The 13,790-nt window shown below is 42.2% G+C and overlaps 1 protein-coding gene across 3 annotated transcripts in view; it reads right to left on the bottom strand.

The window, feature by feature from the left end:
* Positions 1 to 284: 284 nt before the first annotated feature.
* The window catches only part of LOC111966755 (proto-oncogene tyrosine-protein kinase Src), a 41,631-nt gene continuing 28,125 nt past the window's right edge, over positions 285 to 13,790 (bottom strand). The window contains exons 2-13 of one of the 3 annotated variants that reach the window (XM_023991662.3): positions 11,841 to 12,072; positions 11,437 to 11,536; positions 8,260 to 8,277; positions 7,722 to 7,820; positions 7,501 to 7,527; positions 7,210 to 7,313; positions 6,035 to 6,184; positions 5,747 to 5,902; positions 5,220 to 5,476; positions 4,893 to 5,046; positions 4,609 to 4,740; positions 285 to 4,324 (exon numbers count right to left, since the gene is read on the bottom strand). In XM_023991662.3, the coding sequence (XP_023847430.1) occupies positions 4,116 to 4,324; positions 4,609 to 4,740; positions 4,893 to 5,046; positions 5,220 to 5,476; positions 5,747 to 5,902; positions 6,035 to 6,184; positions 7,210 to 7,313; positions 7,501 to 7,527; positions 7,722 to 7,820; positions 8,260 to 8,277; positions 11,437 to 11,536; positions 11,841 to 12,063 (1,629 nt within the window). In that variant the 5' untranslated portion in view covers positions 12,064 to 12,072 and the 3' untranslated portion in view covers positions 285 to 4,115. The remainder of the gene's footprint in view (positions 4,325 to 4,608; positions 4,741 to 4,892; positions 5,047 to 5,219; positions 5,477 to 5,746; positions 5,903 to 6,034; positions 6,185 to 7,209; positions 7,314 to 7,500; positions 7,528 to 7,721; positions 7,821 to 8,259; positions 8,278 to 11,436; positions 11,537 to 11,840; positions 12,073 to 13,790) is intronic. The other 2 variants (XM_023991664.3, XM_023991665.3) reach the window with 2 other exon arrangements.

Below are 13,790 nucleotides of genomic sequence, written 5' to 3'. Positions count from 1 at the left end.
TTWAAATTACATAAATGCTTTCAAATTCACAAAAAGTGACGGTAACTGATAAAAAATGATCTCATAGAACAAACCGTATAAGATCTCATAAGCCTGTGTTCTCATAGACCTTATTTTCTGAGTTTATCTAAAAACCTTCCAAAAAATGTATTTTCCTATAGGCTTTGTACAACAAACCATGGCAGAGTTAGGGCCCACAAAAATACACCATTACTATTTCTCTCCATGTGTAGCTAGACACCATTTCCTGTCAATGGGTAAGCATCAATTGACTCACTGTCTGGTTACCATCAATATAAGAAACATAATTTATTGCGTTTTCAACAAATTACAACGTGACAGATTACAGTTGGCAATTTAAAAATGTTATCCCAACATTGCCATTTGAATTTTAAACAATGTACATTAGTATTTATACAATAGCAAAAACATTGCCTGAAATTCTAAAATGTTGCACTGAATGCAGTGAAAAAGAATATACACAGGAATATCACAAATCCTAAAACTGCATAGGTTGAGGAGAAAGACCCAAAGAACCCAATGGAGACATGTCCTTGGTTTTTCACAATGATGGAACAATAGGGATTACATTAGGATTAAGACAACAGCCTAGTCAATCTGCTGCTCCAAATGTTCACAGGACATGAAATAACAAGTCAGATTAATAATAGCAGTCTTATAGAAGATTAATAATTCATGTCTGAGGAAAAACAGTGTATGCATTTATAGTGGTTTAGGAAATCTTGGCATTCTCCAGGAGTTGGTCTTACCTAAATAAAAAAGGTTGCATTTATAATGTAAGTCTTCTATCCAAAGTTAGATATACACTATGCTGTACCATAGTACATCAGATGTCTTCTATAAAAACACTGACATTCATTGTAACAATAACAGAGGAACAGTTCATAAACCAGCCTCCCCATCAATGTCCTTAGAAATAGGAGATGTCGACATGTAAATGTACAGTTGTGGCCAAATATATTGGCACCCTTGCACTTTCTTAAATAATTCCCAATTTCTTCTAATTTTTTTTTAAATAAAACATTTAGTAACCACTAACTCAACATTGTAGAACCAATCATATTTTTGTAAACTTAAGTTTACAATTTTAATTGATAAAATAAAGACAAATGGCATCGACAAAATTGTCACCCATAGCTAGTACTTGGTTCCACAGCCTTTGGCCAAGATAACTGCAGACAAACACTTCTTGTAGCCACCACCTTTCTACTGGCAATTTGGCCCACTTTTCAGCAGCAAACTGCTCTAATTCTTCAATATTTGAGGGGTGCCCTCAACCAAATGCCCTCAACCAAATGCTGAGGGGTGCCCTCAATCAGATTTTGCCATAGGTATGTGATGTTTCAGATCTGGACTCTTCTTCGCTGGCCACTCCAGAACAGTTCAGCATCCCTTCTTAACCATTCCTGGATGCTTTTTGATGTGGGTGGTTGGGGTTGTTGTCCTGCTGGGAAGACCCAGAATCTTCAATGGAGACCCAGTTTTTGGACAATGGGTTGAACGTGGAACAAAAAAAAAAAAACTGATAATCTCTATTGCCAAAGAGCTCCGATTTTGTTTCATTGGTCCACAGAACATTTCCCCCAGGATTTATGCTTGTTTAGGTGGGTTTTTGTTCAATAGGGCTTTCTTTTGTCTCTTTCAGCAGTGGGGTCTTTCTATATTTACCAATGACAAAAATTAAGCATTCAAAGAAAAAAAAACTCCCTAATATCAATTATATGGGAAGGTTTAATCATACTGTGGGGTTGCTTTGCGGTCTCTGGTACTGGGGGACTTAAAAGTGTGCAAGACATCATGAAATCAAGGTGTTTTGGAGTGCAATGTTTGAAAAACTGTCTCTCTGTTAAATGTTGTGGGTCATCCAGTATGACAACCACAACAAACACACATAAAAAGCACCAAGAAGAAACAGTGGACTGCCCTGGAGTGGTCAGTCAAGAGTCCCAAGTCTGAATCGCATCCATAACCTACTGCGAAAGCTGAAATCATCAGTTGTTGGAGGGCACCCATCAAACATGAAAGAATTAGAGCAGTTTGCTGCTAAGACTGGGCCAAATTGCCAGTAGATAGATGCAACAAACTACAAGAAGCCTTTGTTGGCAATGGCTGTGCAACCAAGTACTAGCTATGGGTGACAATTTTGTCAATTCCATTTTTCTTTATTTTCTAAATTAAAATTGTAAACTTAAGTTTGCAAAAATGAAATGGGTTCTGCAATGTTGAAAATAACAAGTTGTGGAGACAAATCTTTTTTTCAATTTAAACTTATTTAGGAAGAAATAGGGAATAAGTTAAGAAAAGTGCAAGGGTGCCAATATATTTGGTCCCAACTGTATGATTCAGTTTTGATAGCAGTTGAGCAATTGAGTTGACTACAGTTTTTGATAGCAAAAATATAATCAGACACACCTTGATAGGTTATATAAAAAGGTGTTCTCTTATTCTGACAAGATGAAGAGATTGTTTTCAATACGAGTCATTATTTATTTTTTTGATTGCAGAGTACCACAGAGCTTAGTTTTACAGATAGATGGACACAATATGAACACAACGTATAAAGATAAAAGTGGAACAAATAAGGATGTAATTATATAAAGAAAATACACCACTTTCTTCAGTGAAAGATGTACCATAGACATGATGGCCAGTGGTAGAATGATGCTGAAAATAGACAAACCAAAAGTATCTTTAAAATTAATAAATTACCAACAGGATATATACAAAAATATTAGCAATGAGGATATTTATGTACAATTTCCCAATGACAGTGGATATTCAAAATGCCAATTCAGCTTCCCAAGCAACTGGAAAGCTCAGTCCTCATATCTTCAGAATCATCTCTCCATCATTCAATGAAAACAAAACCACATTAATTACCTCCAAAATGACCAGCAGTTGCACTGATAACACTTTTCAAAGAATATATTGTGAAAGGTCTTATGGTTACTCCTTTAAATCTTGGTTTTAATCTGAATGTTTGAACAACCAAAAACGTAAAATTCCTTAGATATTGGATGGAAAATGGAAGGTATTATTAGGTATGCAGTACACAAGTGTTTGAGCATGATTCACAAATAAGTCGATTATCATTGAAGTATATAACTACAGAAAAACGCTTATTGAACTTTGTAGATATAAAAGTTAATCAAGAGTAATAAAAATACACTTTAAACAGAAGAGAGTAGAAAATAGTTGTTTTGATCATTGGCACAAAAACATTGCAGCAGSATTCATGGTCCCAGTCCTGAGAGGAGACTGTGTTCATCAGTAGCCTTTTGTCTTCTTCTAGAAAAGTTGTAGAGAATGCAAATAAACAATCAAATCATTCCCATCTCCTCTTCTTTAGGAGTGCCTGAAGAGGTGTTCCATGTATAGAAAGTCTCTGCGAAGTCGAAGTCCCGCCCACCTTCTCAAACTGTCAGTAGTACCATAAATGCTTAGTCAAGAATGGCTACAATGTAGAGGAGAAATATTCACCTGAAATGCCTATGACCTGATAATAATGTCAAATATTCCAGTTAATTCAGGTTTGATAACTAAATTAATCAAAAACATAACATACAGTAAGTGATATCCTGAAAAAAGTACCCCTCAGAGTTACTTCTCAAGCAGTCTGTGGGTATAGATTGGAAGACAGCGTCCAGCATACCACAACAAGAAAACATCCTCATTATAGAAAGGAACCAATTGGAATATGAGAAGTCAGTCGATTATTTAGCCCTCCAAAGGTGTAGCTATAAAGAGATGCATTGAAGTGGTGCATACAGTAGGTGGCTACTCATGTCAAATGTCTGATGATGCGTTTGGAGTTACCGCACAACGTCAATAGGAGCATACAGTAACTGACAGGCATGAACATAACTCAAAATAAACCAGTAGATTCCTACTGTTCTTTTCAAATCAGAAGGATATCAATAAGATAACTAAATCATGATATCATCACAATGAGTAATGCTAATGGTAGTCAGGAGTGTGTGTGTGGCAATTGGTAGTTCAGTTCCAGGTGCACAACAGCGGTCAGAGCTTCAGAGGTTAGTGTGGTTGTATCCAGAGCACTGTTCCTCTCTTCCACCCTGAGCCCTGCTACAGCACTACAGGTTCTCTCCAGGCTGGTACTGGGGCTCAGTGGAGGTGAAGTAGTCTTCCAGGAAGCCCTGCAGGTACTCAAAGGTGGGCCGCTCCTCAGCGTCCTTCCTCCAGCAGGTCAACATGAGGTCGTGGAGGGACTCAGGGCACTCAGCTGGACAGGGCATCCTGTAACCACGCTCCACCTGGTCCAACACCTCCCGATTCACCATGCCTGGGCGAGGGAGTTGGAGACAGAGAGAGAGGGTGAAGGGAGAGAGGAGAACACAAACATCAATATACAGGGACACTCGCAGGCACAGAATGATGACCCCAGAGATACTCAGTCAACCTTCATGGTTTCAAAGGATAACAGTGTCATCACATAGGAAGTCTTGCTTGCCAGCACTGTGTGTCTTTGGCAAGTAGTCAAGGAACGTGCTCCGAGAGGGATAAGCAATTCGATCAAATATGGTATCTGTTAACTAAGTGACATTATAGAAGAGTCATGGTAGCTACCTGGATATGGCACTCTGCCTTTAGTGGCCAGCTCGGTCAGCAAGACCCCGAACGACCAGACGTCAGACTTGATAGTGAAGCGGCCATACAGCGCAGCTTCAGGGGCTGTCCACTTGATGGGGAACTTTGCTCCTGCAACAAGAGAGACACACATTAAACTAGAGACATCTCAGTAATATCTGAGGACAGCATTCCAATTTGTCTGGAAACTGAAAGATTAAGAGTGAGGTGAGAGAGACAATAGAAAGAGAGAGATGGTAATCAACGCCCTCTAGTGGTCTTACCCTGCCTGGCGGTGTACTCATTGTCTTCTATGAGGCGGGCCAGGCCGAAATCAGCCACTTTACACACCATGTTGTCTCCCACTAGGATGTTGGCAGCCCTGAGGTCTCTGTGGACGTAGTTCATCCTCTCTACGTACGCCATCCCTGAAGCAATCTGAAGAGGAGACACAGGTTTAGCTTTGACTGATAGTGTGTGTGTGTGTGTGTGTGTGTGTGTGTGTGTGTGTGTGTGTGTGTGTGTGTGTGTGTGTGTGTGTGTGTGTGTGTGAGAGAGAGAGAGGGGTACATAATTTGACTAGATAGTATTTTCCATATCTAAACTCTTACCTGTGAGGCCATGTCTACCAGCTGAGGAAGGCGGAGCATCTTGCCCATGTCTCCCTTCAGGAAGTCCAATAAGCTCCCTTGTCCCATGTACTCAGTAACAATATAGATGGGTTCTTCAGACACCACAGCATAGAGCTGGACAAGCTTCTCATGTCTCAGCTTCTTCATGACCTGAGCCTCCTGGAGGAAGGCCTCGGGGGACATGGTACCTGTCTTCAAGGTCTTGATTGCTACCCGCGTCGTACCATTCCACGTGCCTTCACAGACGAAGGTTACACAGTTATGTCGTTGAAGTAACAATTGTCATCAGATCATGTTTTAAAAAATAATGCCAACTGCCAAGCAAAATGTTTTGATGCAATGATAAATGCACTCCATAGACATTTGAGGTCCTCTACATGGCAATACGCCCTGCTTTGTCAGATCGGTTTAGGGAGTCGGCTGAAGATCAGGAGAATCACACTGATTCCTACAGTAGCTGATTAAATCCCAAAGACAGTAGTGATAGTGGAGAGAGACTGTCTTACCCATCCAGACCTCTCCGAAGCATCCCTGTCCCAGTTTGAGGTCGAGGCGGAGGGAGTCCCTGGGGATCTCCCAGGCATCGCGCGCTAGGCCCTGGGTCTGAGGCTTCAGTACGGGACACACCTCTGTCAGACAATGGCATAGTCCGTCTGCGTGCTCTGAGAGGAAGGGAAGGAAACATGTTGAGTTCCAATATCATCTTCTGGTAGTGTTACTGTTAGTTGTTCTTCACACATGTACAGCAGTAAAGAGTCCCCATTTTCTATTTTTGTTTAGAAAGAATGACTCACTGTGGTAGTGTGCGACAAGCTGCTGTAGGTTGTTAAACTGAGTGCGTGAGGTGATGTAGAACCCTCCACTGTCCAGCTTCCTGATCTTGTAATGTTTCACGTTCAGCCCTTTAGTGTTGTCATAGTCCAAGACTGACAGACAGTAGGCACCTGGGGAGGGGAACATAAGAGAGGAAATCAGTAAAGAAACCAAGATAACCTTGGAGTGGAAATATTGCTTCCTCCTTTATTCTTCATTCCATTAGCTGATGCCTTAGGCGACTTCTAGTCTCCCTGAGTTCCAAAGGAAGAGTAGTTTGAATGGGTCCTTGTGTTGACAAGTTCCTTTCCCTTGTGACAAATCCCACAAAAACTAAGCAGTAGCCAGTCTCTCACCAGAGGGCAGCACCAGCCCAGTGAGCCAGCTTGATGATTGAACTCAAAGCCTGGGAATTCTCCCCTCCTTCCCTCTCTGTTTGAACTAGGCGGAAGGGCTTGTGGTTGTCGAACAGAGCCAACATGATTCCTTATTCTACATGTTATCGCGAAGCATGTTTGTTCTACATAACATATTTCTATCTGAACGCTTGTTCCCCTCCATTTTCCCTGCTGAACACGCCCCTGGGTCTACAATGACCTACTTCTGTCCCACTAAGTCACCGAGGCTCCCCACTGCTCCCACTCAGCTACCGGCAGGGTATCCCCCCCGTTCCCCTTTTTACCCTCCCTCTCTCCGTTGAGCTTGGCCACGCACACACACAGCCCATGGAGAGTGTGTAATATTACCATGGTAGTGCAGTATCAGAGGCATCACATCTAACCTTTCCCCAGTTGCCCTAATGCTTCACTTTAGTCTAAAACAGCATTCATCTAGCAAACAGCACAGCAAGGCACAAGAACTAGAACAGTGAGGAACAATGTCTTATCAGACAGTGCACTGTTTTTTTTTCATTTTTGTCAATTTTAAATTAAGATGTGCTTCCCCAATCTCTATTCTTATCTTACAAATCAGAGTTTTTTTATTGATAAAAAAAGCTGCAAACAGCACCTTTAAAAGAACATGTTTACACAGCTACACCGCTTCATCCCAAGAAAAAGGACAATGCCAATGGGCCGGCATTTCAATGTGGTCTTAATTGTCAGTAGAGACGCTTTGTGATGCGTTTCCACTGGAGATGCTAGCCTTAGACATTCACCTTTGGTGGTCTCGCTCTCTCTCACCAAGAACGTTCCTTTCCTGTTCTCCAGACCCAACAGGAGCCGCTCCGAATCGCGGCGTGTGATCTTCCCAAAATACCACCTAGGGAAGAGAGGGGAGAGAGCACGAGACACGGGGACCAGGTTGAGAGGGGAAAAGGTGTGTCTTTCTGAGAGAGAGAGAGAGAGAGAGAACCGCCCGTGCTGGTTTCTGAAAATAAGTGACTTGTAAACTCCTTCTGTGCATGCCCCAATCAAATAAGTATTGCATTCTGATTACTGCCCCTTACCTGGAAGCCATAGGCAATCTGAGATGACTGGTAGGATAAAGGTGAGAAATGGAATCATTACACAGGTTAGTTTGTTTGTGTTATTGGAATGTGTGTCTATGCATGTCAGCTTGTACAGTATGTACGCCTTCAAGGTGCATTCCATTTTCAATTAAATACATAGAGAGAGAAGAAAAGGCGGGAAGGATAAATAGATAAGAGAGAGAGAGGGAGAGATTTACTCTTCTGCCTGGATGGAGTCGGAGGGAGCCACATAATTGCTGGGGATGTAACCGCTTTCTCCCGTAGTCAGAGATCGAGCCAGCCACCAGTCCCCTTCTCTGTGGAGACAAGGATAACAGAATATCACTGACGTTCTACTTTACACAGAGGGATTCTATTTCACTTGGAGTGATTCTAAAGACAGGACTCAGTGAAAAACGAACACACATTCCTCATGAGTAAACTCAACAAAAGGAGGAGATTATTTACAATATCCATAGATTACAGGGAGGTTTCCAGGACTGGTCCTAGGAAATCAGCCCTACAACTACTAGGAATACTAATGGAATGGATTCACAAGGGATTCAAACACCAAAGTGCACTGTGACACAATTAACCAAATGCAGGGAAGTTATCATCATGTGAACCAGCTACTATGATGCGTTAGTGACATGAACACACTGAGACACAAACACACACAGTACATTCACAATGGGACACACAAACACACACAGTACATTTACATGGACACACAAAGACAACAGAAGCATCACTAACCTGCTGTTCAACTTTCTCCTAAATACAATTATGAAGGTATGCGATGGAGAAATAGTTTGGGGAGATAGAGAGGAGATTCGAAGGAGGTGGGTTGGGTTAAAAAAAAAGAGACAGAAAGTGTGTTAGCAAAGTCGATTTGTAGAGATACAGTGAACAGAACAGAAGAATCATTACAACAGTAGTTATCCACCACACCCTCATCCCAACACTACAGCGGAAGCTATAGGCCTAGCTCACCATTAAACCAGAAGTTGGACTAAAGCTTTCACATCAAAGCAGGGTTTTCATTGATTTTATAGACAGAAGAGATTAAAAGYAGCGATATTTAAAACAGAGAACAGAAGAGGTGATTCGAAGCACAAAAATGTGGTGTAGACCTAATATCAATTTCAAGAAAGCCTAATGATACATATCAAGTGCAGAAATCATAGCATTTTACATTGACATATTAGTCATTTAGCAGACGCTCTTATCCAGAGCGACTTTAAGGAGCAATTAGCGTTAAGTGCCTTGCTCAAGGGCACATCAACCAATTTCGAACCAGCGACCTTTCAGTTACTGGCTCTTAACCGCTAGGCTACCTGCCGCCCCCAAGCTCCCTAAAACTAAGACAATGGGTTTGGGTCATAAATAAGAAATAATAATGAAACATTATCTATGTTTTATAATCTCGGGCGGGTTCACTAGTTTTATGATTTTGACCTGGTAACACTGTAGGTCCTGTGTGGCTCAGTTGGTAGAGCATGGTGCTTGCAATGCCAATGTTGTTCGATTCCCACGGGGGACCAGTACGAAAAAGAATGAAAACGCATGCGCTCACTATTTACTGTAAGTCGCTCTAGATAAGAGCGTCTGCTAAATGACAAAAATATAAAAATGTAAACACTAAGAGTAAAGCTGCATCAGCTTCAGTGGTAAATATTATTATTATTATAATAACAACAACAAACTATCATTATATTGTCCTCAGCTCAGGCCTTCTAGGTCAACACTTGTTATAGCTGCAGTATTGGGGGCTCACTAGAATAATATGGTCCACTGCACTTCTATTGATCAGAGACGCGTCACAGACTGACTCCCTATGATTGGTTACATTATCAGAATGAATGAACAGTCATTTTTATCATTTGAACAAGGACATTTTAGTTATTTAGCAGAAACTCTTATCAAGCAATCAGTGCATTCAACTAGGGTAAAAAAAAAATAAGGGGCTAGTTGCAACAAAATAAATATCAGCCTCCAAGTAGAAGCACCAGTGAGACATACAGCTGTGCTTTTGTGAATGAGAAAAAAGTAAATCTACAACAAAACCCTGTCAGCTCACACAAAACAGATCCTTATGAAGGGAGTCTGTTCCTATGGTTACGGGCTGTACAGAGGGGGGACTGACACGCGGTTTGGGGGCAGAACAGCCAGCCAGCGCAGTGAGAGATCAGTCATGCAGAGTACAGTGTGTGTGTACAATGGGTGGATCTAATCCTGAATGTTGATTGGTTAAAAGGGCATTCCAGCCGGTGTCTATTCCACAAGTTACCACCGGCTAAATCTATGACGTTAAAATGCCTATTTACTCTGTTCCATCTGACTGCGCAATCCACTGTCTCATCAGCCCAGCCAGGCAACTTATAAACTTGATCTCCACTATAAAAAGCATCTAGACATTATCTCACATTTCTTTTAGACTAAATCAAATCAAAGTTTATTTGTCACGTGCGCCGAATACAACAGGTGTAAGTAGACCTTACGGTGAAATGCTTACTTACAGGCTCTAACCAATAGTGCAAAAAAGGTATTAGGTGAACAATAGTTAGGTAAAGAAATAAAACAACAGTAAAAAGACAGGCTATATACAGCAGCGAGGCTATAAAAGTAGCGAGGCTACATACAGACACCGGTTAGTCAGGCTGATTGAGGTAGTATGTACATGTAGATATGGTTAAAGTGACTATGCATATATGATGAACAGAGAGTAGCAGTAGCGTAAAAGAGGGGTTGGCGGGTGGTGAGTGGCGGGACACAATGCAGATAGCCCGGTTAGCCAATGTGCGGGAGCACTGGTTGGTCGGCCCAATTGAGGTAGTATGTACATGAATGTATAGTTAAAGTGACTATGCATATATGATAAACAGAGAGTAGCAGCAGCGTAAAAAGAGGGGGCACACAATGCAAATAGTCCAGGGAGCCATTTGGTTACCTGTTCAGGAGTCTTATGGCTTGGGGGTAAAAACTGTTGAGAAGCCTTTTTGTCCTAGACTTGGCACTCCGGTAACATTTAGTTTTCAACAGAGGAGACTTGTATAAACCTTGCTGTCTGTCTCTACAACATTTGCAACATTGTTTCAATATTCAAATTTGATCTCCAACTGTCCCATAGTAATGAACGTGATGAGACAGACAGGCAGGCAGCTTTTTGAAGTGCAGTTAGTTTGGAGTCTTTCCAGCTTCAGTTAGCTGTGTTGTTGGCTAGCTCCTCTCAACAACGTCCTGACAAGAGAGCACATTTTCTATGCCAGGTGAAATCACGCCTCATTAGCTCATTGTTATGGATGTCTCCAAATAAATGTCACTAGAAAACAGCCTATGCAAATGCAGCTACTGTTATTCTGTTTGCACTGTTTGACGGGACTGTAAGTTAGCCGTAGTTGGCTAGCTAGCAAGCAAGGGATAAGAACGTTGCCAGCCAGTATGGCAATAGAACATTTAGAACGAACAACTGGGTCGCGTCCAGATACAGAACACTTAACGACTGGGTCGCGTATCTGGCAACCGAACGGATAGAAGGAAGAACAACCAGCCGGCTTGGGTAGCAACCCTAGATGTGTCGGGACTATATCTTGTGGAAGGATGAAATAGTATGAATAAATTATCACTTTTAATGAAAATATGTCAATCATTTTTTGAATATGTTGGTAACCTGTTGTATAAGTGATAATGCCCTTGAAGCCAGTGTTTGGAGGATATATCGGCACGGTTCCAATATATCCTCCAAACACCAGCTTAAGTCTATTTCTTAAACTGCATTGTTGGTTAAGGGCTTGTATGTAAGCATCTTACGGTAAGGTCTACTACACCTGTTGTATTCAGCGCATATAAAAAATACAATTTGATATGCGTCTATCCATGTAGGTGTGACATTATCCTCATCCCAGTGTGTGTGTGTGTGTGGTGTTGCCTCACGTGTTGTTTACTATCTGTAGCCGCTCGCCCTTCCTGAAAGACAGATCAGAGGCAGTGCGAGACTCGTAGTCATACAGCGCCACAAACGTTGTCACTCCTCCTGTGGGGGAGAGAGCAGACAGACACTTATCTCAAGGGAGAGGGTCATGAAATATTAAGTGATATAGCAATACCATGTTTAAAAATACACCATATGTACAATTCAGATATCCCCGAAAACTGTGTTTCAAATTGTACTAAATAAGATTTGCATATACTAGTCAGTAGCATCAAATATATGGCATCCAATGGAGCTTGAGCCGTTTTATATAACAATCATTCCTTTAGTGAAATTAAATGATTTAATAATGTATTTCTATGCCATACTAGGTTATTAGTGGGGTATCTGGGCCCTAGTGTCTTACCTGCGAGTGTCCCTCTGTTAGGAGACGTGACGCTACTGGTGGACTCTGCACCCCCAAACAGGGCCAGCTCCGGGGTATTGGTCAGGGGCTGAGTGGGCTGGCGTGTCCCGTCCACTGCGGGGTTCCGATTGGATGTGAGGGTGTGCTGGGCAGGGCTGAAGTTGAGGCTGCCAGCCCCTCCTCCCGAGCTGATGTCTTTGGGCTTGCTTTTGGTTCCCCCCATGGCCTAGACCTATAAGACAAACAGACAGATGAATGAGCTTCTGCAATTCAATAAAAAAATATATACTAAAATGTCTATTGAAATAGAACACAGTTCGCTAGTTAAACCTAGTTCTTTTCCTTTCTACATGGATGGTAAAGGCTTAGAATAGCTACAGTATTTTTTGCCATCTACCCTCTCACACTAGGCCTCCCCTCCTAGGCAGCTTAGCAGAGGGCAGGGCCAAGAGTGGAAACTGAAGTACATGTGAAGTCATACAGTTGCTATGTTCTAACTACAGCAATACAGTATCATGTGCAGTAATAATACATGCTAAACCTAAGCTTCCCTAAGGATGGGCTTGTAGCTGCCACTCCTTAGCTACCACACAGGAATCCATTGCTATGAGACCCTGCCCCACTCCCATCCTCCACCCACCTATCCCACCCCCCATACACCTGTCCCACCCCATCCTCCACTCACCTGTCCCACCCCCTGCCTCCACACCCACAACTAAATACGCAACCCAGCATAGCAAACAGAGAGGTTTCTTCCCCCCCAAGAGAGATGATTGAAAATGAAATGCATGACATGTGTTACAGAAATGACAGAATGGTCAAGAGCATGCTAAGAGAGCAAAAACTCAGCTACTAAAGTACAGTGCCTTCGGGAAGTATTCAGACCCCTTGACTTTTCCCACATTTTGTTAGGTTACAGCCTTATTCTAAAATTGATAAAATCGTTCCCGCCCACACAGCATGATGCTGCTACCACCATGGTTCACCGTAGGGATGGTGCCAGGTTTCCTCCAGACGTGACGCTTGGCATTCAGGCCAGAGTTGAGACTTGGTTTCATCAGACCAGAGTCAGAGTCAGAGTCTTTAGGTGCCTTTTGGCAAACTCCAAGCGGCCTGTCATGTGCCTTTTACTGAGGAGTGGCTTCCGTCTGGCCACTCGACCATAAAGGCCTGATTGGTGGAGTGCTGCAGAGATGGAAGGTTCTCCCATCTCAACAGAGGAATTCTAGAGCTCTAGGAAGAGTCTTGGTGGTTCCAAACTTCTTCCATTTAAGAATGATGGAGGCCACTGTGTTCTTGGGGACCTTCAATGCTGCAGACATTTTTTGTTACCCTTCCCCAGATCTGTGCCTCGACACAATCCTGTCTCTGAGCTCTATGGACAATTCCTTCGACCTCATGGCTTGGTTTTTGCTCTGACATGCACTGTCAACTGTGGGACCTTATATAGACATGTGTGTGCGCCTTTCCAAATTATGTCCAATCAATTGAATTTACCACAGGTGGACTCCAAGTTGTAGAAACATCTCAAGGATGATCAATAAAAACAGGATGCACCTGAGATCAATTTCGAGTCTCATAGCAAAGGGTCTGAATACTTACGTAAATAAGATAATTGTTTTTTTCCCTTCATTTTTTTCTTGTCATTATGGGGTATTGTGTGTAGATTTCTGAGGATTTTTATTTTAATTTAATCCATTTTAGAATAAGGCTGTAACCTAACAAAATGTGGATAAAGTCAAGGGGTCTGAATACTTTCCCAAGGCACTGTATATATGGACATGGCTGTGTAGGCCATCATGGCTGTCATCATAGCTTTGTGCCACTGTGTGGCCTCCAGTATTCAGTGGCAGAGCACATATTGTTCTCCGCCATCATGGTTTTGCAGTGGCACTACAACACTAGTCGATGGTACAGGGTGCCGTCCTCGATAGCCTATTAATGAGTCAG

Source organism: Salvelinus sp. IW2-2015, linkage group LG7 (assembly GCF_002910315.2).
Source record: "Salvelinus sp. IW2-2015 linkage group LG7, ASM291031v2, whole genome shotgun sequence".
Taxonomy (NCBI): Eukaryota; Metazoa; Chordata; class Actinopteri; order Salmoniformes; family Salmonidae; genus Salvelinus; species Salvelinus sp. IW2-2015.
Note: the sequence above shows the minus strand (reverse complement) of the source record. Positions and strands in the feature narration are given on the sequence as shown.